Genomic DNA, 20,965 nt, shown 5'->3' with positions numbered 1-20,965 from the left:
TTCTCCAGGCAAGAATACTGGAGTGGGTTGCCATTTCCTCCTCCAGGGGATCTTCCCAACCCAGGAATCAAACGTGGGTCTCCTGCATTGCAGGCAGATTCTTTACCAACTGAGCTACAATCAACTCTTAGTGTCCTTTATGAATGTGATCTATAAATTCTCGTTTTTTGTTTTTAAATATTTATTTTTAATTGGAGGATAATTGCTTTACAATATTGTGTTGGTTTCTACCATAATGATCTATAAATTCTAATCACAGTAATCTACAAGTATTTGTTTTTGCTTAAAGTCTGCAAGATTAATTACTCAAAGTATCCTGGTAGGGAATAAAGGTTACTAAAATAGTTTAATACTTTTTAAGGGATACATTGATATCTTATAAGCAATCATTTAAGAAATAGTTGAAGAGCATGAGCTTAATATGACCTCAGGCATTAAACTCAGTTAAGATGATAATGTTCACTCTTTTTACCAAATATTATTTAAAAATGAGAAAAAAAGTTCAAAAGTTCTTGGAAAAGTAGATTCTGTTAATCCACATTTGGCAGATGGCAGTGTATTTGCTGCTGTATCTGCTGAATGAACTTGTCACGGCTAACCTTAGATTTCCCACTGGATTACTATTATTAACACCAAAAATATTTGAGTAGAAATCTTCTAACCTGAGGCTGGTATTCAGGTTGACTTCTGGGCTCTCTGCAGGTAATAGATGCTTTATGGACTGACCGATGGGATCCAAAGAGGATTTTTTTCTGGATCTCATCGACTTGGGATGTTGTCCTTCATCCGTGTTTGTCAGGCTTATTTCCTAATTAGACAGTTCTTTTGATCTCTGGGTAGGGTACTAATCCTTCCTCTACCCCTTCCATCCCTGACCACACTCTCTGGGAGGGCAGTGGTTTTGGCAGAAATCTCTCTGACTCCTTCCCTGACTATACCCAGCTGTTAAATTCTGCTAATTTCTGGCTGGTAGGTCTATTGCTTTAGCAATGCCTCGGGGGTATAAATTGCTCTACAGGCTAATTCAATCAAATCTGCGTTCCTTTGAAGGGATAATTTGCCAGGTCAGGGTTTCAGATTTATACTGACCCTGCCTTAGACTCCTCCTACCTGTTCCCCTGCCCCCAGTTCTGTGAACTAGCCAGCCTATACCTTTGGCCCATATCTCCAAAGAATCTACCAATCTAACTCAAATCGCCTTTCTCTATATTTCAATTTTTGAGAATGCTGTTAATTAAGCTTGAATTTCTCCAGGATCTGTTGCAAATTAAGTCTTTTACTTTGGGAAGACATTAGGAGCTGTGTTGTATCTGGTCTGCTGTGTCATCTAACATCTCTGTTGCCTTACTGACCTTCTGTCTAGAAGTTCTGTCCACTGATGTCAGTAACAGTCTCCTACTATTATTGTATTCTTGTAGGTCTTTCCCTTTATGTCTGCTGGTACCTGTTTTATGTATTTAGGTGATCCTGTATTGAGTACATTTGTGTTAACAAGTGTAGTATCTTCTGCTTGTATTGTTCCTTTTATCATTATATAATGTCCTTTGTTTTTTCTTATGGCCTTTGTTTTAAAGTCTGTTTCATCTGATACAAGTATTGCTAGCCCTGCTTTCTTATTGTTTCCATTTGGATGAAATGCCTTTTTCCATCCCCTCACTTTTAATCTTTATCTTTTCCCCTAAAGTGAGTCTCTTGTAGGTGGCATATTTTTTATTCAATCTGCCACTCTGTCTTTTGATTACAGAATTTAGTCCACTGACATTTAAAGAAATCATTAATAAAGTATGTACTTACTGCCATTTTAAACATTTGTTTTCCAGTTTTGGTAGTTATTTCTTCTTTTTGTTTTCCCTTTTGTGGTTTGATGGCTTTCTTCTGTATTATGCTCGAGTTCCTTTCTTTTTGGTTTTTGAGAATCTATTGTACCTTTTTGATGTGTGGTTACCTTGGTTTTCAAGTGTTAACCCATAACTATATCTTACGTGTTCTAAATGAATAGTCATACAAGTTCAAACACATTCTAAAAGATCTACATTTTTATATTCTCCTCCTCTACATTTTGTGATTTTGGTTTATTTTACATTTTGATGCTTATCCTTTTACTATTAATTGTAATTATAGTTGCTTTTACAATTTGTTTTTGGATTGCTTTAATCTATGTACTAACTTCAGAGAAGGCAATGGCACCCCACTCCAGTACTCTTGCCTGGAAAATCCCATGGACAGAGGAGCCTGGTAGGCTGTAGTCCATGGGGTCGCAAAGAGTCAGACACGACTAAGCGACTTCACTTTCACTTTTCACTTTCATGCATTGGAGAAGGAAATAGCAACCCACTCCAGTGTTCTTGCCTGGAGAATCCCAGGGACGGGGGAGCCTGGTGGGCTGCCATCTCTGGGGCTGCACAGAGTCGGACACGACTGAAGAGACTTAGCAGCAGCAGCAGCAGCATGTACTAACTTACTGCTACTAAGCTGCTTTAGTAGTGTCCGACTCTTTGCGACCCCATGGACTACAGCCTACCAGGCTCCTCTGTCCATGGGATTTTCCAGGCAAGAGTACTGGAGTGGGGTGCCATTGCCTTCTCCGATGGACTGAAGTGATGTTCAGTCTTTTTATATATTTGCCTTTCCTGTTGTTATTCCCCTTTCCTATAGATACTTGCTTCTTTTCTATATACAGAAGATCTCTCAATATCTCTTTTAGGTTAGGCTTAGCATTGCTGTACTCTTAGTTTTTGCTTATCTGAGAAATTCTTTCTCCATCTATTCTAAATGATACTCTTGCTGGGTGGAGTATCCCAGGTTGCAGAGTTTTCTCTTTCAGGACTTTGACTATATCATGCCACTTACTTCTGACCTGCACAGCTTTTGCAGAGAAATCAACCTTATAGGGGTTTCCTTGCAAGTGACTGTTTTTCTCTTCTTGCCTCGAGAATCCTCTTTAACTTTTGCCATTTTAACTGTGTCTTGGTTTGGGTCTGCTTATCTTCTATGGGACTCTCTATGCTTCCTATACCTGGATATCTGTTTCCTCTTTTAGATTCTAGGAAATTTTCAGCCGTAATTTCTTTAAAAACAGTTTTGATCCTCTTTTCTCTCTATTCTCCTTCTGGTACCAAAATTATGCATAGGCTGGCATTCTTTATGGGGCTTCCCTGGTGGCTAAGACTGTAAAAAATCTGCCTGCAATTAAGAAGATATGGGTTTGATCCCTGGGTCGAGAATATGCCCTAGAGAAGGGAATGGCTACCCACTCCAGTATTCTTGCCTGAAGAGTTCCATGGACAGAGGAGCCTGGTCAGCTACAGTCCATGTGATCACAAAGAGTTAGACACGACTGAGCAAGGCACTCTATAATATCCAACAGCTCTTGTATATGGCTTTCATTCCCCCCCACCCCCCAATTTGGCTTTCTGTCTGCTGTTCTGATTGGGTGATTTCCATTATTCTGTCTTCCAGATCACCTGGGTTCAGTAAGGCTCTGCTGCCCTTAACTATGTGCTCTGTCTCAGAGGAGGTGAGTGCTGAAGCAAGTGGGGCCCACGTGGTCACAGTGAACCTGTGCCAGTGAAGTCGCCTGCAGTTCTGCCCAGAGGCAGCCCGAGGTCGTGTCCCTTCTCCGTTGTGTTTGTCCCAGACTAGTTCTAGGCTGGGGCTGAGAGGTTGGGGTGCTGTAGCTGCAGGAATGGAGGTCCCTATGCTGCCACCTGGGGCCCTGGCTGCCTCTGTGGGAGTGCCCCCCAGGGCTTCTCTGCCCCACATCCAGCTCCAAGCTGGGGTGTGAGGTGGGGAGGACCAGGGAAAGGAGCCGCTCTGTATTCCTCCTCAAGGATGTCTGGTAGAGACATGCGGTTCTGGATGCCACTTGGTGTGCATGCCAACAAAGTCTGTTGCCACAGTACCCGTGCCCCACATGCAGGTGCTGACAGCTTGTGCTCCACTGTGCATGCAGCTTCGGTTGTACAATATAAGAGGTCTTCTGCCCGGTTCCCGTCGGTTTTCTGTGAGAACTGTTCCACAGGTGGTTGTATTTTTGATGTGTTTGTGAAGAGAGATGAGCTCCACATCCTTCTACTCTGCCATCTTGCTGCACTTATGCAAAATTTCTAATAGGAGTGTCACGCTGAGAGTGGGGACAGTGGCACTTTTCTTTCAGTGGTACCCCACTTTCAAAGCTAAGATGTCGGTGGGAAGAGGGCAGTAGTCTCAGGTCTTCTCTATGTGCTTCTTCCAGTGTGGAACTAACACTTTACTAACCAAGATAGGGCCAGTTAGGACCAAAGTATTTTCAGTGATGTAGCATCCAAACTAGAGCCTTATTTTCAAGAACGGGGTCTGGATAGATAGAAAGAAGGGAGTCCCCCACCTCTTGGCTGCACTTACCTGGAACTTAGCTTTAGCAATAGGTAGCTGGAGACAGAGTAAGAAATTCAAGTGCCCTGCCCCTACTGGTATATGATAGCCCTTTGTCTGGTATCTGGGGGGAGAGGGGACCCTGTGTCCTCCACTGCAGAGTATCAGTGAGCTGGGGCCAGCGGGTGTGCAGAGTCTTGATTCAAATACCACAGGTTCTGGGGGGTTTTTTGTTGTTGTTATTTTTTGTTTTTATCATAGTTTAGATTTTCCTGAGTAGATGTTTTTTTCATTTGCTGTATGCCCCAGGACCATTTCCAGAAACTTTAAATTAAAAAAAAATAATAATTTTCACCAATTTTTGCTGGTGAAAGGGTTTCAGAGCTCCTCCTGCTGTCATGATGAAAGGCAATCTCAGCACCACCTGTTTTATACTCTTGTATTCCCCATTAAGTTTTCTAAGTTTTATCTCTTCTTGCTATCCTGAATGCCTCTTTGTAAGAGACCTTAAATAGTTTTCTGAGTAAGGTAATTATAAGTGAAATTTAAATATAGAACCTTAATAAGACCCATCTCTCACCTGCCAAGACTCTTTTGTATTTTTATAAATAGTAAGTAATATGAGCAAAATTTTAATCATTAAGTTTTCCTGGGGAAAAATCATTAAGCTTTCCTGGGTGTAAGAGGAAATAACTTGCCATTCTCTTGTTTTTTCCAAACAGCCATTAGCAAACATATCAATGAATATTTACCTCTTGTTCTTCTTCTCTGATGTTTTGATGTCTTTCTATGGTAGAGTTTCTTTCCTTCTTTGTTTTTAGTTGTTTTTTCTTGGTTTTTATCTAGGTAAGAGATTCATATTTAATCAATGTATCAAAGATAGTATGTATGCAGATATAAAACTATTTTGAGACTTCTAGGAAGGTGAAGTACTGTTTCTTTTCTCTCCTTTCCACTAAGTACAACTAAAACCCCTGGCTGTTATATACAAAGTAAACACAAGAGGCTCTGAAAGGAGAAGAGGAGGCAGACGATGAGGGATTTCAGGAGCAGAAGGGCTGCCTGATGGTGAGTAGTTCTGTGTGTTTTCTTTTTGCCTCATCTATCCCAGCCTTAGAGCTGGAGAAGCCAGAAACCCAGAAGTGCCAATGAGTGAAGATAAAATGCCTGAACACTTCCCAAATTTGATCAAAGATGTGAAGGTAACTATCAAAGAATCTCAGTCAACTTCAAGTAAGATAAAATGCCCACACTAAGTCACATAAACTTTGAAAGCAGTAAGACTGAAGCAAACTGTTACCTGCAAGGGATCCTCAATAAGATCATTGCCAATTTCTCAGAAACTTTGGAAGCCAGAAGACAATGCAGAATTTAAAGGAAAAAACAAAACAAAACAAAAAAAACCCCAGCAGAATGGTCCTTCAAAATTTAGGGAGAAATTAAGACATTTCCAGATAAACAAAAGCTGAGGGAGTTTGTGACCACTTGACATGCCTTGAAAGAAATGCTCAAGGGATTTCTGCAAGGTTAAATGAAAGGGCACTAGGTAGTAACTTGAAGCTGTAGAGAAAAATAGAGGTCTAAATGAAGGTAATAAATACATGGGAAATTATGAACGTTAGTATTATTGTAATAATGATTTGAAACAGATCTGTCATCTACATGAAAAAAAGTGTTAGTTGCTCAGTTGTGTCCAACTCTTTGGGACTCCATGGACAGTAGGCCACCAGGCTCTGTCCATGGGCTTCTCCAGGCAAGAACACTGGAGTGGGTTGCCATGCCCTCCTCCAGGGAATCTTCCCAATCCAGAGATTGAACCCAGGTCTCCTGCATTGCAGGCAGATTTTTTTACCATTTGAGCTAGCTGGGAAGCCCCACATGATTAAGTCTACATGATTAAAGAGGAAAAAAAAGTAAAGAAAAAAAAAAAGCATTTTATTGGTCTAAAAGCTAATACTACTATTACTTTAGCCTATAAAATTTTAAGTCGCTCAGTTGTGTCTGATCTTTGCGATTCCAAGGACTATAGCCCACCAGGCTCCTTTGTCCATGGAATTTTCAGGCACGAATACTGCAGTGGGTTGCCATTTCCTTCTCCAGGGGATCTTCCCGACTCAGGGATTGAACCTGGGTGTCCCACATTGTGGGCAGATTCTTTATTGTCTGAGCCACCAGGGAAGCCCTGTAACCCCAAACCTTATTTGTTACGTAATTTAGGAGACTAATACACTTAAAGAAATATTAGTTTATGTTTTTGGGCACACAATGTATAACTATGTAATTCTGTGACATATACAACTGAAAGCGTGGGGGTACAGCTATAAAGGAACAGTTTTTGTATGTTTTGAAGTTAAGTTGGTATAAATTCAAATTAGACTGTTATAACTTTAGGATAGTAAATGTAATCCCCATGGTGAAAGCAAAGAAATGATTTATAAAATATACACAAAAGGAAATAAGAAAGGAACTGAAACATTTCACCACAAAAAATCAACTAAGCACAAAAGAAGACAGTAATGCAGGAAAAGGAGGGACAAAAATACTATAAGACATACTGAAAACAGCACAAGGACAGAAGTCAGTCTCTTTATCAGGAATTATTTCCACTGGATTAATGGATTAAATGGATATTAATGGATAATAATATGGATATTATTAATGGATAATACATGGATATTATTAATGGATAAATGGATTAAACTCTCCAATCAAAACAGAGTGATTGGGAGAATGGATAAAAACACATGATCCAACTATATGCAGTCTTAAAAGACTCAGAAAGATCCAAACAAAGAAACTGGTTGAAAGTGAAAGGAAAGAGATATCCTATGCAAACAGCAACCCACAGAGGCAGAGGTGGCTCTATTAGACAAAGACAGACTAAATTTTAAAACATTACTGGAAACTACTTTTAAAAGGACATTATAGGTTAATAAAAAATTCAATACAACAATAATATATAACAATTATAAACATTTACATACCTAATGATCATCAAAATATATGAAGCAAAATAGAACCAAAGGGAGAAACAGTTCTACAATAATAGTTCAGTTCAGTTCAGTTCAGTTGCTCAGTCGTGTCCGACTCTGCGACCCCATGAATCGCAGCACGCCAGGCCTCCCTGTCCATCACCAACTCCCGGAGTTCACTCAGACTCACGTCCATCGAGTCAGTGATGCCATCCAGCCATCTCATCCTCTGTCGTCCCCTTCTCCTCCTGCCCCCAATCCCTCCCAGCATCAGTCTTTTGCAATGAGTCAACTCTTCGTCTTCAATACCCTACTTACAATAATATGGAACCAATCAGAAGGTTGTAAAGAAAAAGGATTTAACACAGTAAATCATCTAAACTTAACAGACATACACAGAAGACTGTACCCAACAACAGAGTATACATTTCTCCTCAGATGCATATAGGACATTTTCCAGGATAGAACAGATGTTAGGCCACCAGTTGAGTTGTAATACATTTTAATAGATAGTATACAAAGTATCTCCCTCTGACCACAATGGGATGAAGTTAGAAATAAATAACAGAAGAAAATCTAAAATATTCAAACACTTGTGGAAATTATACACACACTTTAAAAAAAAATGGATCAAAGAAGTCACAAGGGAAATTAGAAAATACAGAGTTGAATAAAAATGAAAACACAACAGAGTGAAATTTATGGGACACAGCATAAGTGGAACTGAGGAGGAAATTTATATCCATAATCACATTAAAAAACAAATTCACAGATGGCAGAAGGAAGTAATAAAGATTAGAGCAGAGATAAATAAATGAAATAGAAAAACTGAAGAAAATGAATCAAAAGGTCAACAAGGTTGACAAATCTTTAGCTAAATGGACTAAGGAAAAAAAAGACAAATTACTAAAATCAGAAATGAAAGTGAGGATATTAGTATCAATTCTATACAAATATAAAGGGTTATAACAAAGTCTTGTGAACAAGTGTATGCCAACAAGTTGGATAACCAAGATGAAATGGATAAATTCCTAGAAACACAGAACTTACCAAGAGCATCTCATGAAGAAATAGAAAATATGAATAGACAAGTAACTAGGTTAAGGAGATTGAAATCAGTAATCAAAATTCTCCCAACTAACAATAAAGCCCCGATGGTTTGTTGGGTGAATTCCACCAAATATTTAAAGAACAACTAATGCTGATCTTTCTCAAACATTTCTAAAAAATTTTGAAGAGGAAGGAACATTTTGTAATTTATAAGGCCAGAGTTACCCTGATACCAAAGCTATACAAAGACACTACAAACAAGAAAAGGAAGCTATATAGACCAGTATCCCTTATGAACACGCTCAACATCACTAATAATTAGGGAAATGCAAATCAAAGCCACAGTGAGGTGGTATCTCACACCTATTAGAATGGCCAATATTAAAAAACAAACAAACCAGAAAATAACGAGTGCTTGCAAGCATGTAGGTACAGTAGAGCCTGCATGCACTGTTGGTGGGAATGTAAAATGGTATAACTGCTGTGAAAAACAGTATGGAGGTTCCTCAAAAAATTGAAAGTAGAATCACCGTAGGATCCAGTAGTTTCCTTTTGGGGTACACACCCAAAAGAGTGAAGAGCAGCAGCATCTGGAGGAGATGTGTGATCATATTCACAACAGCTAGAATGTGGAAGCAACCTTAAGTTTCCACTGAGAGATGAGTTAGCAAAATTCAGTGTAAACATACAATAGAATATTATTTAGCCTTATAAAGGAAAGAAATTCTGAAATATGCTACAATATAGATGAACCTTGAGGACATCATGCTCGATGAAATAAGCCAGTCACAAAAAGACAAACATTGTGCAATTCCACTTATATGAGGTACTTAGCACGGCAAAATCCATGAAGAAAGAAGAGTACACAGTGGTTTCCAAGAGACATGGGAGCAGAGAATGGGGAGTTATTAAGGCTGTAGAGTTTGCTTTTCAAGATGATAAGAGTTATGGGATGGTGGTGATGGTTGTACAACAGTGTGAATGTACTTGTACCAATGAATTATACAGTTAAAAAGGTGTTAAGATGGTAAATGTTATGTGTAATTTTACTACAATAAAAAAATCAATCTCTATATTTTTGAGGGGCTACTGGAAAAGAGGGTATATACCAGACTTAGAATTGTGAGAATGAGAGGCTAGAATTCCATTTTGCCTGCAAGAGAGGAGAGTCTGAGAATAGAACCAACCCAGAAGAGGCAGAAATAACATTAAAATGGAGAAAAAATTTTGCATCCTGGTGTATTCTTTGAGCCCCTTATTTAAGCCATGGCTAAAGCCAGCCTTATCCCTAGACTATTTCCCTTACTAAACCGACCAATTCCCCTTTTAGCTAAGCCATCTTTTGGAACAGTTTTTTGTTTCTTTGCAATGGATGGACTTCTGATACACACCCTCAGAATATGATTTAGTAGGTAGAGAAGAAAACAATCTCCATGTCACTAAGTGGAAGCTCCATCTTGTAGCTCAGGCCTGGAATTCTGGAGACCTCTTTCTCTCCTTTGTATTTTTCAAATTTGTACCCAAGCCATCAGCAAATTCTCTAGACCCTGTCAGATGTATCTAACATCTGGTCACGTCTCATCATCTCTACAGCTACCACCTTGGTCCAGCTACCACTTCTTCTTGCCTGGGTAACTGCAATAGCCCCTTAAATGGTTTCCCCTCGTGATTCATCGTTCTGCTCTCAACACAGCAGCCAAAGTGACCTTGCTAATACAAAGCCCATCATGTTACTCCTCTAACCCAAACTCTCCAAACTCGAGTAAAAACTGAAGTCCTAAGCCAGGTTTTACATGATCTACTCCACCTGCTCCCCAGTGTCCAACACCTATTTCACGTTCTCTTACTCCTGTTCTCTTTGTTCAATCTTCTCTACCCAGATTAGTATCCTTGGTCTTCCAAAAGATAACAGACATGTTCCTTCCTCATGGCCTTTGCACTTCTAGTACTCCTAGTCTAGGAATAGGTCCCTCCTAGATCATTCCCCAAGTTTTACTCTCCTTACTCCCTTGATGTTAGATTTGGACATAGGAATTTATTTAGCCAGTGGAATGATACACGGGAACTTTAAACATACTTTCATGGTTTGGCATGCCTCCTGAACTCTTGTGATTTACCATGAGAGAAACCATGAGAGAACATGCCCCAGCTGGCTGCTGGTATCTATGGAGAAGGAAGAAATGTAGACCAGACCTGAATCAGCCCACAGTCTGGACATGAGTTCAGTGGATCCCTGGTCAGTCCAATATAGCCATAGATGACCCCCAAGCAGGAAAAAAGATATTTGCTAATATAAGCTATTGACATTCTGAGAATTGTTTTAATGAATAAAATATGAATAGTTTAGACCTGATACCTAAAAGTCGGATGCTGTCCTAATAAAACCTAAACTATGTGGCAATCATTGGCTTGGTGACTAAATAACAGGTGGTTACAGGAAGGCAGAAAACACAAGTTATGTAGAGGTGACACATTTAGTGAAACTGCCTTCTGTGAGAGAAGATGTGCCTAACAAACCTGAGTCACTGGACAAAGAGACTTTGAGGCAGAAAGTTTATAGAGTTATGAGTTGGTGGTTGCTAGCTTCATTTGATAAGGTGCTACAAGAAAGAATTCAGCTCAAAAATACTTGAATAAAAAAATGGAATTGAGAGGGAAAACAGCCCCAAATTCTAGAATTTGTAGGTTGGCTTCAATATAACCTTGAGGCAAAGATCAAATCAACATTAATGGCTTTCACATCTGTGGTAGACAATCTCTAAGATGACCTCTGATGATCCCTGTCTGTTAGCATTCATGCTCTCCTGTGGCCCTAGGTATTGGGCTCAACCTGGTGACTCACTTCTAATGAATGGTATATGGCAAAAGCGATGGAATTCTGCTTCTGGGATGAGGCTACAGGGAGACTGTGCCTCTAGCCTGTGTGCCCTCTTCTGCTGTCTTACTTGCTCGTTCACATGAAAGCCAGATACATGTTGTGAGCTGTCATACAAGAAGCACACATGGTAAGGAACCAAGGGAGACTTCAGCCCTCAGCCAACAAGGAACTGAGTCCCTCAGCTCAGCAGCCTGTGAGGAGCTGAATCTTATCGCCAACCATGTAAGTGAACTCGAGAAATGGATCCTTCCTCAGTCAAGTCTTCATGATTCCACAGCCTTACCAATACCTGCATTGCAGTCTTTTCAGAGAACTTAGGAACCCAGATAAGTCACTCCTGGATTCTGATCCACAGAGACTGTGTGATAATAAATGTTTATCATTTTAAGTTGCAGAGGTTTGGGGTAATTAGTTACTCAGCAAGAGGAAATGAATACAATATCTGTCTTGGTCCATTCACCTGCTCTAACAAAACAGTTACCACAGACTGGGTGTCTAATAAAAAAAGAAATTTATTTCTCATATTTCTGAGGCTGGAAGGTTGAGATGAGGATGTGGTATGGTCAGGTGAGAGCTTCTTTTTGGTTTGTGGACTCTCTGTTGCATCCTAACAAGGCAGAAGGGGCTAGGGATCTCTCTGGGTCCTCTTTTACAAGGTGCTAATCCCATTCAGATGGCTCGGCCCTCATGACATAATCACCCCCCAAAGGCCCCACCTTCTAGTACCATAATACTGGGCATTATAATGTCAACATATGACTTCTGGGAGACAGAAGTATCCAGACCATTCCACCACTAAACCTCCCACATTGACATCCTTCTCAAAAGCAAACTTCATTCATTCCATCCCAACAACCCCTAATGTCTTAACTCATTCCAGTATCAACTCGAAACTCCAAAGTCCTAGCTAAATATCATCTAAATCAGATATGGATGAAACTCAAAATACGATTCATCCTAAGGTAGATTTCCTGTCCAGTTGTGAAACTATGACCAAGTTATGTGCTTCCAAAGTACCACCGAGGGACAGGCATAGGATAGACATTCCCATTGTAAAAGGGAGAAAAAGCAAAGAAGGATGAGGTGATGGGTCCCAGGCAAGCACAAAACCTAGTAAAGCAGATTCAGTGAGATCATCATGGTCATGAATAATCCTCGTGCCTCCGTGATCTGCCTTCTGGACCCACTGGGGTGGCAGTATCATCCAGCAGCTTGGCAGGCTGCCACTCATACCTGGCTCTCTGTCAGTATTCTGTCCACACCACAGTGCACAGCTCCAGACAGCCCACCTCCATGGCCTTCGACAGAAGCCATCTGCCCTGTTAACACCTAGGCGTTAGCGTCCCTGATGATCTCTTAGTCCCTTTGGGGCTTTTAAAAATTTATCTTGCTGACACAAACAGATGGAAAAATACACTGTGTTCTGGGATTAGAAGAATTACTATTGTTAAAATGACCATAACTATCCATGGTAACCTACAGATTCAATGCAATCACTATCAAAATACCAATGGCACTTTTCACAGAACTAGAATAATTTAAAAATCTGTATGCAAACACGGAAGACCCTGAATAGCCAAAACAATCTTGAGAAAGAGGAACAGAGCTGAAGGAATCATGCTCCCTGACTTCAGACTGTACTACAAAGCTTTAGTAACCAAAATATGGTACTAGCACAAAAATAAATACAAAGACCAATGGAACAAAATAGAGAGCCCAGAAATAAACCCACACATGTATGGTCAACTAATCTACAACAAAGGAGGCAAGAATATGCAATGGAAAAAAGAGTCTCTTCAGAAGGCAGGGGTGGGAAAACTGGACAGCTACACGTGAAAGAATGAAATCAGAACATTCGCTAATACCACATACAAAAATACACAAAAAATGGATTACAGACCTAAATGTAAGACCAGAAACCATAAAACTCCAAGAGGAAGGCACAGGCAGGACAGTCTGACATAAACTGTACCAATATTTTTTATATCTATCTCCTAAAGCAAAGGAAATAATAATAAATGGGATCTAATTAAAATCATTTGCACAGCAAAGGAAAGCAAAAACCAAATGAAAAGACAACCACCTACTGAGTGGGAGAAAATATTTTACAAATGATGTAATTGATAAGGGTTAATATTCAACATATATAAACTGCCATATAACTCAACATCAAAACAACAACCCAATTTAAAAAATGTGCAGAAGAACTGAATAAACATTTTTCTAAAGAGAAAATGCAGATGGCCAACAAGCACATGAAAAGATGCTCAACACAGCTAATCATCAGGGAAACCACGATGAAATATCAACCTCACACCTGTCAGAATGGCTATCATCAAAAACACAAATGACAAGTGGTGGCGAGATTGTGGAGAAAAGGGAACTCTCAAGCACTACTGGCAGGAATGTAAATTTGTGCATCCGCTACAGAAAACAGTATGGAGGTTTCTCAAAAACAGAACTACCACATGACCCAGCAGCTTCACTCCTGGGTATATATCCGGAAAAAAAAAAAAGAGCACTCGTTTGAAAAGATAACAATCCTTCCAATGTTCACAGCAACATTATTTACAGTTGGCAAGATAAAGAAGCAATCAAGTGTCCATTAACAGATGAATGGGTAAAGAAAATGTGGTGTGTGTGCGCGCGTGCGCGGGTGCATGGACTACTACTTAGCCATAAATAAGAATGGAATTTTGTCATTTGCAGCAACATGAATGAACTTGGAGGGTATTATGCTGAGTGGAATAAGTCAGAGAAAAACAAATACTGAATGATATTACTTGTATGTGAATCTAAAAAATGTGAAAATAGTGAATGTATTCTAGTGAATATAACAAAAAAGAAACAGACTCACAAATACACAGAACAAACAAGTGGTTACCAGTGGGGAGAGAAGGGAAGAGGGAGAATACAGGGATAGGGGATTAAGAGGTACAAACTATTATGTATAAAATAAGCTACAAGGATAATTGTACAACATGGGGAATATAACCAATATTTTATAATAACTGTAAATGGAGTGTAACCTTTAAAAATTGTGGATCACAATACTGTATACCTGTAACTTTGTACATCAACTATACTTCAATAAAAAACAAAAAACCTGTCAAACTTGTGAAGAACATTACACATTTCTCAGCTACAGAGCTCTGTAGTATTGAAGCCATACTGTAAAACTCAAGAAGTTCTGATAGCCTTCCTTTTATTCTATGTCTCCATCCCCTTCAGTTCAAGCTTGTCTTAGTCACCTCTTAATACCATCACGTTGGGGGTCAGGGTTTCAACATGTGTATTCAGTGGTGGGGCACAAACATTCAGTACACAATACCACCTGAACTCCCTAATCCTCCTCCTGCTCTAATTTCCTCCTTAGGCACTTCTCATCATCTAACACATCATACATTTTACTTGCTCAGTTGGTAAAGAATCCACTTGCAATGCAGGAGACCCCAGTTTGATTCCTGGCTTGGGAAAATCTGCTGGAGAAGGGAAAAAGCTACCCACTCCAGTATTCTGGCCTAGAGAACTCCACAGACTTTATAGTCCATGGGGTTGCAAAGAGTCAGACAGGACTGAGTGACTTTCACATTTTACTTACCAACTAGAATATAAGCTATGATGGGAAGGATTTTTTTTTTTTTAATTTTGTTCACTGATCTATTCTCAAGCATCAAGTCAGAGCTCAGTACATAGTTGTTAAGTAAATAAATAAATGAATATAGAACTAACGGTCAGGCAATGTATGTTATGCTACCAACTCTTATTAACAAGTAGTATGGCTTTTGAAAAGTAATTTAATCTCTCTGGATCTTAATTTTTCTCATCAATAAAGCAAGGGTATTAAAAGAGTCTAAGATTAGAAAATTCTATGATTTAAGGATATGGTACATAATAAGAAAGTAACAATTATGCTATACAATAATTTATACAACTGCAGACTCTTTTTTTTTGCCTGGTTGTTAGTTATAATAAGAAGAGTACCTATTTGGCATACCCATATCATAGGCATAAATTTTCAATCGTACCTGAGAATTTAACTTGAGAAGATCAGTCTGAGAGTCATTGGATTCTGAACTGTCAGAGGCATGGCTACTACAAAAAATAATAAATTACTTTACATAATGTTTTGGTGGTGTTTTAAAATTTCAACTGTTACTTTTACTTTATTATGTTATTGGAATGGCAGAAATAGTTCTAGTTATAAAAAGGATGTTTACAAAGGTGGTGTAGATGTTTGATAGTTCTAGGCATTAGAAGAGAATATTAGAGGAATGATGACTGAAATTGATTGGATCATGTCAAACTAGAAGAGAGTATTAGAGGAATGATAACTGAAATTGATTGGATCATGTCAAATATAAACAAATTCATGAGTTCGAAATGATACTCTATCTGCAAACAAACTTTTGAGTCACCATTGGAGGTTACAGGGGCACTAACTCAAAGTCTGAAAACTTATACAGGTTAAGAATCAAACATTTGTTCTGATTTTCCTATAGGAACTGCACTAAAATTAGTACCTTCCTTCTTCCAGTAACATTCCCTTGGCATTAAATTTTGCACTTATCATTCACTAACTTAGATTATTTATATGGTGTCTCTATAAATGTGTCGATTCTCTGTGGGTAATGACAGCATTAAAAACAATTTGAGATGTCTTTCACATATAGTACATAGTGGGTACTCAATATCATTTGAATAAATGAAGTCTTGATAAGTTCTGGCTGAAGTAACGTGCATGGGGAAAATTTTCCTCCATCTCTAGCCAGGATTTTCAGTACAGACTGACAATTACATCCTTGAATTGTTATAACAGGCCTTCCCTAACCAGGAATGGAAAACTGGTCGTGGTGGTGAGAGTCGAATCCTAACCACTAGAGAGCATGTAGAATAACACAGCAAATTACATTACTTTCACTATCTTGACCTACCTAGTCTCTAGATCCAATGTAATTTCTTTCAGAGAAGTATCTGAATCATCAATGACTTTTTCCAAGTTTATATGTTTCTCCATTTCGTCTAATTCTTTCAGGCATTGATAGTACTAGGGGAAAATGATAGGTAAGTTAATTATAAATAACTTATTTCCTAATTAAAGTAACTGAATATTTATAGACACCTGGAACATCAAGTACAACAAAACACTGAATGAACAGTCAGGATGTTAGAAGGAACAAACTGCTGCAGGCCCAAAGGCAGGTGATGTTATCTGGGCGTCTGGAGTCTGATGTATGAGCAAACGGACTTTACTTACCTTGGTTCGGTCTGGATCACAGTAGTCCAAGAGAGAGTCACAAAAGTGATATCCCATTGACTCCAAGTCTTTCGTGTTGAAATGAGTGCCTCTTTTATTACCTAAAACATCAATAAGTTTATCCACCTTTGATGATAAGTTAAACATTTTTTTTTCTTAGCAGGAAGGCCTAAGTTGCAAAACAGAGTATAAACAAAACACCTGATATGATTCCATATTCTGTCCTCTGGATCTTCTACACTGGGGCAGGTCATTAAACAACTGACTGTTTTCCCTTGTTCCCTCTCCACCACCTGGACCAAAGCTGACATCTAAAAACACAGATTAATCTGTGTTGCAAAGCAGAAGAAAATTCAGTCAGAAAGTTATGAACTACTTGGTTACCAGTTATAAGCACCCTGATCATCGCTTAGAGGAAAACCTGCATAAATATTTAATGTTTTCATCATCATTAACAGTGTTATATCAATTCCAAGGTGCTTAAAAATTAGCCAGAAGTAATATGTCTGGATTTCTGGCACCTTCCTTTGAGTTGATACATTTTCTAATATTGTGAGTTACCCTAATATGAGGCATTCTAAGGATATGTTAAATGTGACTAAAAGCTTCCTTAAATGGAACTAGAGCACATGTTTATTTTACTTCAAGGAACCAATTAAAAAAAAGAAAAACAAAGCCCAGTCAACTTTGTCTTAAAAATAGCCAATCTACTAAAGATATTTCTATTCTGATATTTTAATTATGAGCATTGCTTTTTCTTGAAATCATTACAGTCGTAGGAACTCTTCTAAAAGAAAAACCCCAAACAAGCAATTAAAGATCAGATCATGAAACCACCACTTAGGTATACTATATATGTGGTAAAACTTCGTTTTCTAAACAAAGGAAAATGAGGTGATCAAGATACATACAGTAGGCATTTGTTTATTCATCCTATTTATAGAATTGATTAGATTACTGGTATATATCTACGTAGGAAGAAACTGCTCACTATCCAGTTGTCAAACACTATGAATCTTACATTGAATGTGCTCCTTTGGTTTAACTCTGACAGTCATGAATGAGGGCCCTCAATCTTACCCAGAGTAGATCCACAAAAAGTGGCCTCCATGGTGAAGCTGTTCCTGATCCCCATTTTCCACATCACCACCCTTCCTGTTCCCTCTTTGCTCTTTTGAATATTAAACTTGCAGGATGAGAATGAAAACTGAAAAGAAGAAAATAAAAATGAGACCCACTGCTTTTCTAATCACAATGTCTGTCATAGGAAGTAGGGTTAGAAATGAAAAAGTAGGTGTGCAAAAGCATAATTCTCTCTAAAGCTACAATAAAAGCTTCTGGAGCTGCTTTTATTTCCTGATCAGTGGAAATAGCTCATTTTAAGGATGACATATTTACATTTCTGAGAATTATAGGCTTGAATTCTGAAATAAATTTTACTTTATATATATATAAAACATATGCATTCAAAACCCAGTTGACTAATTCTTGATAATGTTGACTTTAAAAGGTTACAGGAAGGAGTCTAAACATATTTAGGAATGAAGATCAGTGTTGTAGATTTTTAGATACTGATGCTTTATTATCACATGAAAGATAATTTGAAAATTACCCTGAAAGATTGTTATAACATCAGTATCTACAATGAGTTTTTGTAATTTAATTACCATACAATTGAAAAAATTTACTTTGTGTTCCATCCTGTGAATGTTAACACATGTATGTTATTGTTTAGTCACTAGGTCTTACTCTTCTGTGACCCCACAGATTGTAGCCTGCCAGGTTCCTCTATCCATGGGATTTACCAGTGGGTTGCCATTTCCTTCTCCAGGGAATCTTCCCAACCCAGGGATTGAACTTGCATCTCCTGCATTGGCAAGTGGGTTCTTTACCACTGAGCTACTAAGAAAGGCTAATACATGTAAAGGTTTGTGAAAACTGTCAACAAATTGGCACTTGCCAAGGGAGCCTGCCATCTACCTCTATAAGGATTAAGTCATGTGCTACAGCAGCTGCTGACCTCCAATACTCCCCCTGAAGGAGTTTAGGGTGGAAAGCAGGAATGAGACACTATGCTACGGGCAACTGGCAGGACATGTCTTTAGATAGTTAGATACCGTCAGGAGCTGATTTTACGAGCCCAGTTCTTATATCTCCTCGTATCTAGAAAAGCACTAAGGTCCTTCATGGTGACGATTGTTTCTCGAGACTAGCAGAAGCTTCACAAGACCAGCAGAAACTTTCTACAAATATGTGCTTGACTGCATGTACTTCCTGTTTACCAAAATCACATATATATGTGTCCTTTCCCGCTACCTCTTTGAACAGTTTCTCAGAGCTATCTGAGGTGCTGTCTCCCAGGCTACAGTCCTCACATTGCCCCAAATAAAACTTACTCGCAACTTTCATGTTGTGCATTTTTTTTTAGTTGATAAAACACTACCAAAAATCAGAATATAGAACAATTCTATCAGCTCTAAAAAACTCCCTTGTGCCATCCATTTGCAGTCACAAGTCTTTTGCTTATTTTGGAGCTATGGTAAACGGTTTTGTTTTAAATTTTGGTTTCCAGTTGTTCACTGTGAGTATAGAGAACTGCAGCTGGCTTCTGTGGATAGATCCTGTATCCTTTGACATTGCTAAACTCACTCAGTTATAGTTTTTGTGGATTGCATGGATTTTCTATGAAGACAATCATATCTGCCTTTCCTTTCTAGTCTGCCTTTTATCTTTTTTCTTCCCTTACTGCACTTGTTAGAACCTCCAGTATAAGGCTGAATTGAAGGGGTAAGAGTGGATATCCTTGTCTTGTTCCTGACCTTAAGAGAAAAACAGTCAAGTCTTTTATCATCAAGTGTAGTGGTAGGCTAGTGGGCGTTTTTCCCTTATATTTCAAATTACTGGTTATTAAACATTTCACATCATTGCTTTCTATGGTCAACTGTACAAACCAGTCAAAAAAACTAAATAAAAAAGCAGTTTACTGAATAAGCCTATCCATTCAGCTGTCCTGCATGGACAATATATAGTAAAGGAAAAGTCAAAATCTTAAAGGAGCTTACTTTATCTGGACAATTTTTGCTCAGCATAAGTGGAAAGATTCGTTGCTGTAAGTATAGTGCTTTACATCTATCACTACCATCACAGCCATACATGAATATGTTCTCTTTCTTGCTATGGCCATGAAGGTCACAATACAAAATAACCTCTCGTTTCTCCATCAATCTACCAAGAAGAAAAAGAACAAGTTATTGCATTTTATCTCTGCATTTTTCTTCTGTGGTTGTAATTATGAATTAACAAGTCTAACATCCAAATAAACAGCATTTCTTATGTCCTAGTTTTCAATTTCTTACTTCTACTGCATATTATTAATATATAACTTTTAACACCTACAATAAGCTATTAATTGTATATAAAATACAAATGCTTTAGCCTTCCACTATAAAGACAAAATTTACCTTATTTCCAAAACTTTCTCCAACAATATTTCTCTGCTTTTTGGTTGTCTCTTGTTATACACTGAAAACAACTCACTCCTATCTTTGCCCACTAACTCTTAGATTCTTTCTGACTGAAATACCTTCCTTCTTCATCTTTGTAAATACAAATACTACCCCTTATCCATCAACACTGACCTCAGGTCCCACTTCCTCTCTAACTAGTGAAGCTCCCCACCAAATTTTTCTTTTCTTTGAACTCCTGTAGTATTTAATATTGGTACCATTTACTTGACACTTACCTAAATAGAATTTTAGATTTTCCATAGTTAATCTCGTTATAGAAAGGGAATGCTTCAAAATCTCTAAAACGGTGCAATGCATACAAGTACCCAAATATGTGTTAAAACTTGTGCCTGATGACTCGATGCTGAAGCCAGTTAACATTCACTTTTTGAGTAACGTGAATAAATACCATTTTGAGAAAAATGGTACCAAAGTTTGAATTGATTATTTTTCTGGTAAATTTCTAATAAATAATTTACAGAAATCATTTCTCAAGAGCACAATTCTTTTAGCCTGTATAATTTAGGCATTCAGTGAATATTAAAGTAATAAAAAATAAGCCCCTCAAAACTGGTTGATAAAAATAACCAGTAGGCTTTCAAAAGGTGAAAAAGTGGTGGTATTAAAGTGGTAGGATTATGGGCATTTTTGCCTTGATTTTCATATTTCCAAACTTCATACAGCTACTCAAATAACTGAAATTACGTACACTGTTATATCTGGAAGGATAAATACAACTGTTAACAATTTGTACTAATATGAAATGTACTACTTTTATAACAAAATATTAAATCTTAAAATCAAAATATTCAAAGTTAGGTTTTATTCAAAACAGTACTTTTTTAAACTACAGTGAAATTCCAAGCTGAAATCTGTTACATATATTAATTTATTGCCCTTTTTCATTTGATGACCAATAAATTGATATAACATAAGATTGACATAAAGC

At 38.1% G+C, this 20,965-nt stretch overlaps 1 protein-coding gene and 1 long non-coding RNA gene across 14 annotated transcripts in view; one reads left to right on the top strand and one right to left on the bottom strand.

Moving 5' to 3' along the window:
• The window catches only part of AGBL3 (AGBL carboxypeptidase 3), a 108,495-nt gene that overhangs the window by 41,128 nt on the left and 46,402 nt on the right, over positions 1 to 20,965 (bottom strand). For 10 of the 13 annotated variants that reach the window (XR_003034242.2, XR_009494152.1, XM_024990720.2 and 7 more), the window contains 6 exons: positions 19,573 to 19,735; positions 17,591 to 17,717; positions 16,511 to 16,611; positions 16,188 to 16,300; positions 15,282 to 15,348; positions 5,106 to 5,195 (listed from right to left, as the gene is read on the bottom strand). Coding sequence is in view for 11 of the 13 variants with exons in the window: in XM_024990720.2 (XP_024846488.1) it covers positions 5,106 to 5,195; positions 15,282 to 15,348; positions 16,188 to 16,300; positions 16,511 to 16,611; positions 17,591 to 17,717; positions 19,573 to 19,735 (661 nt within the window). In the remaining 2 variants the exon portion in view is untranslated. The remainder of the gene's footprint in view (positions 1 to 5,105; positions 5,196 to 15,281; positions 15,349 to 16,187; positions 16,301 to 16,510; positions 16,612 to 17,590; positions 17,718 to 19,572; positions 19,736 to 20,965) is intronic. The other 3 variants (XM_024990721.2, XM_059885617.1, XM_059885621.1) reach the window with 3 other exon arrangements.
• The window catches only part of LOC104972216 (uncharacterized), an 84,335-nt gene that overhangs the window by 42,175 nt on the left and 21,195 nt on the right, over positions 1 to 20,965 (top strand). Inside the window, exons 2-3 of the long non-coding RNA XR_009494266.1 lie at positions 3,460 to 3,517; positions 5,314 to 5,421. This is a non-coding gene — a long non-coding RNA (uncharacterized lncRNA). The remainder of the gene's footprint in view (positions 1 to 3,459; positions 3,518 to 5,313; positions 5,422 to 20,965) is intronic.

Source organism: Bos taurus, chromosome 4 (genome assembly GCF_002263795.3).
Source record: "Bos taurus isolate L1 Dominette 01449 registration number 42190680 breed Hereford chromosome 4, ARS-UCD2.0, whole genome shotgun sequence".
NCBI classification, from domain to species: Eukaryota; Metazoa; Chordata; class Mammalia; order Artiodactyla; family Bovidae; genus Bos; species Bos taurus.
Note: the sequence above shows the minus strand (reverse complement) of the source record. Positions and strands in the feature narration are given on the sequence as shown.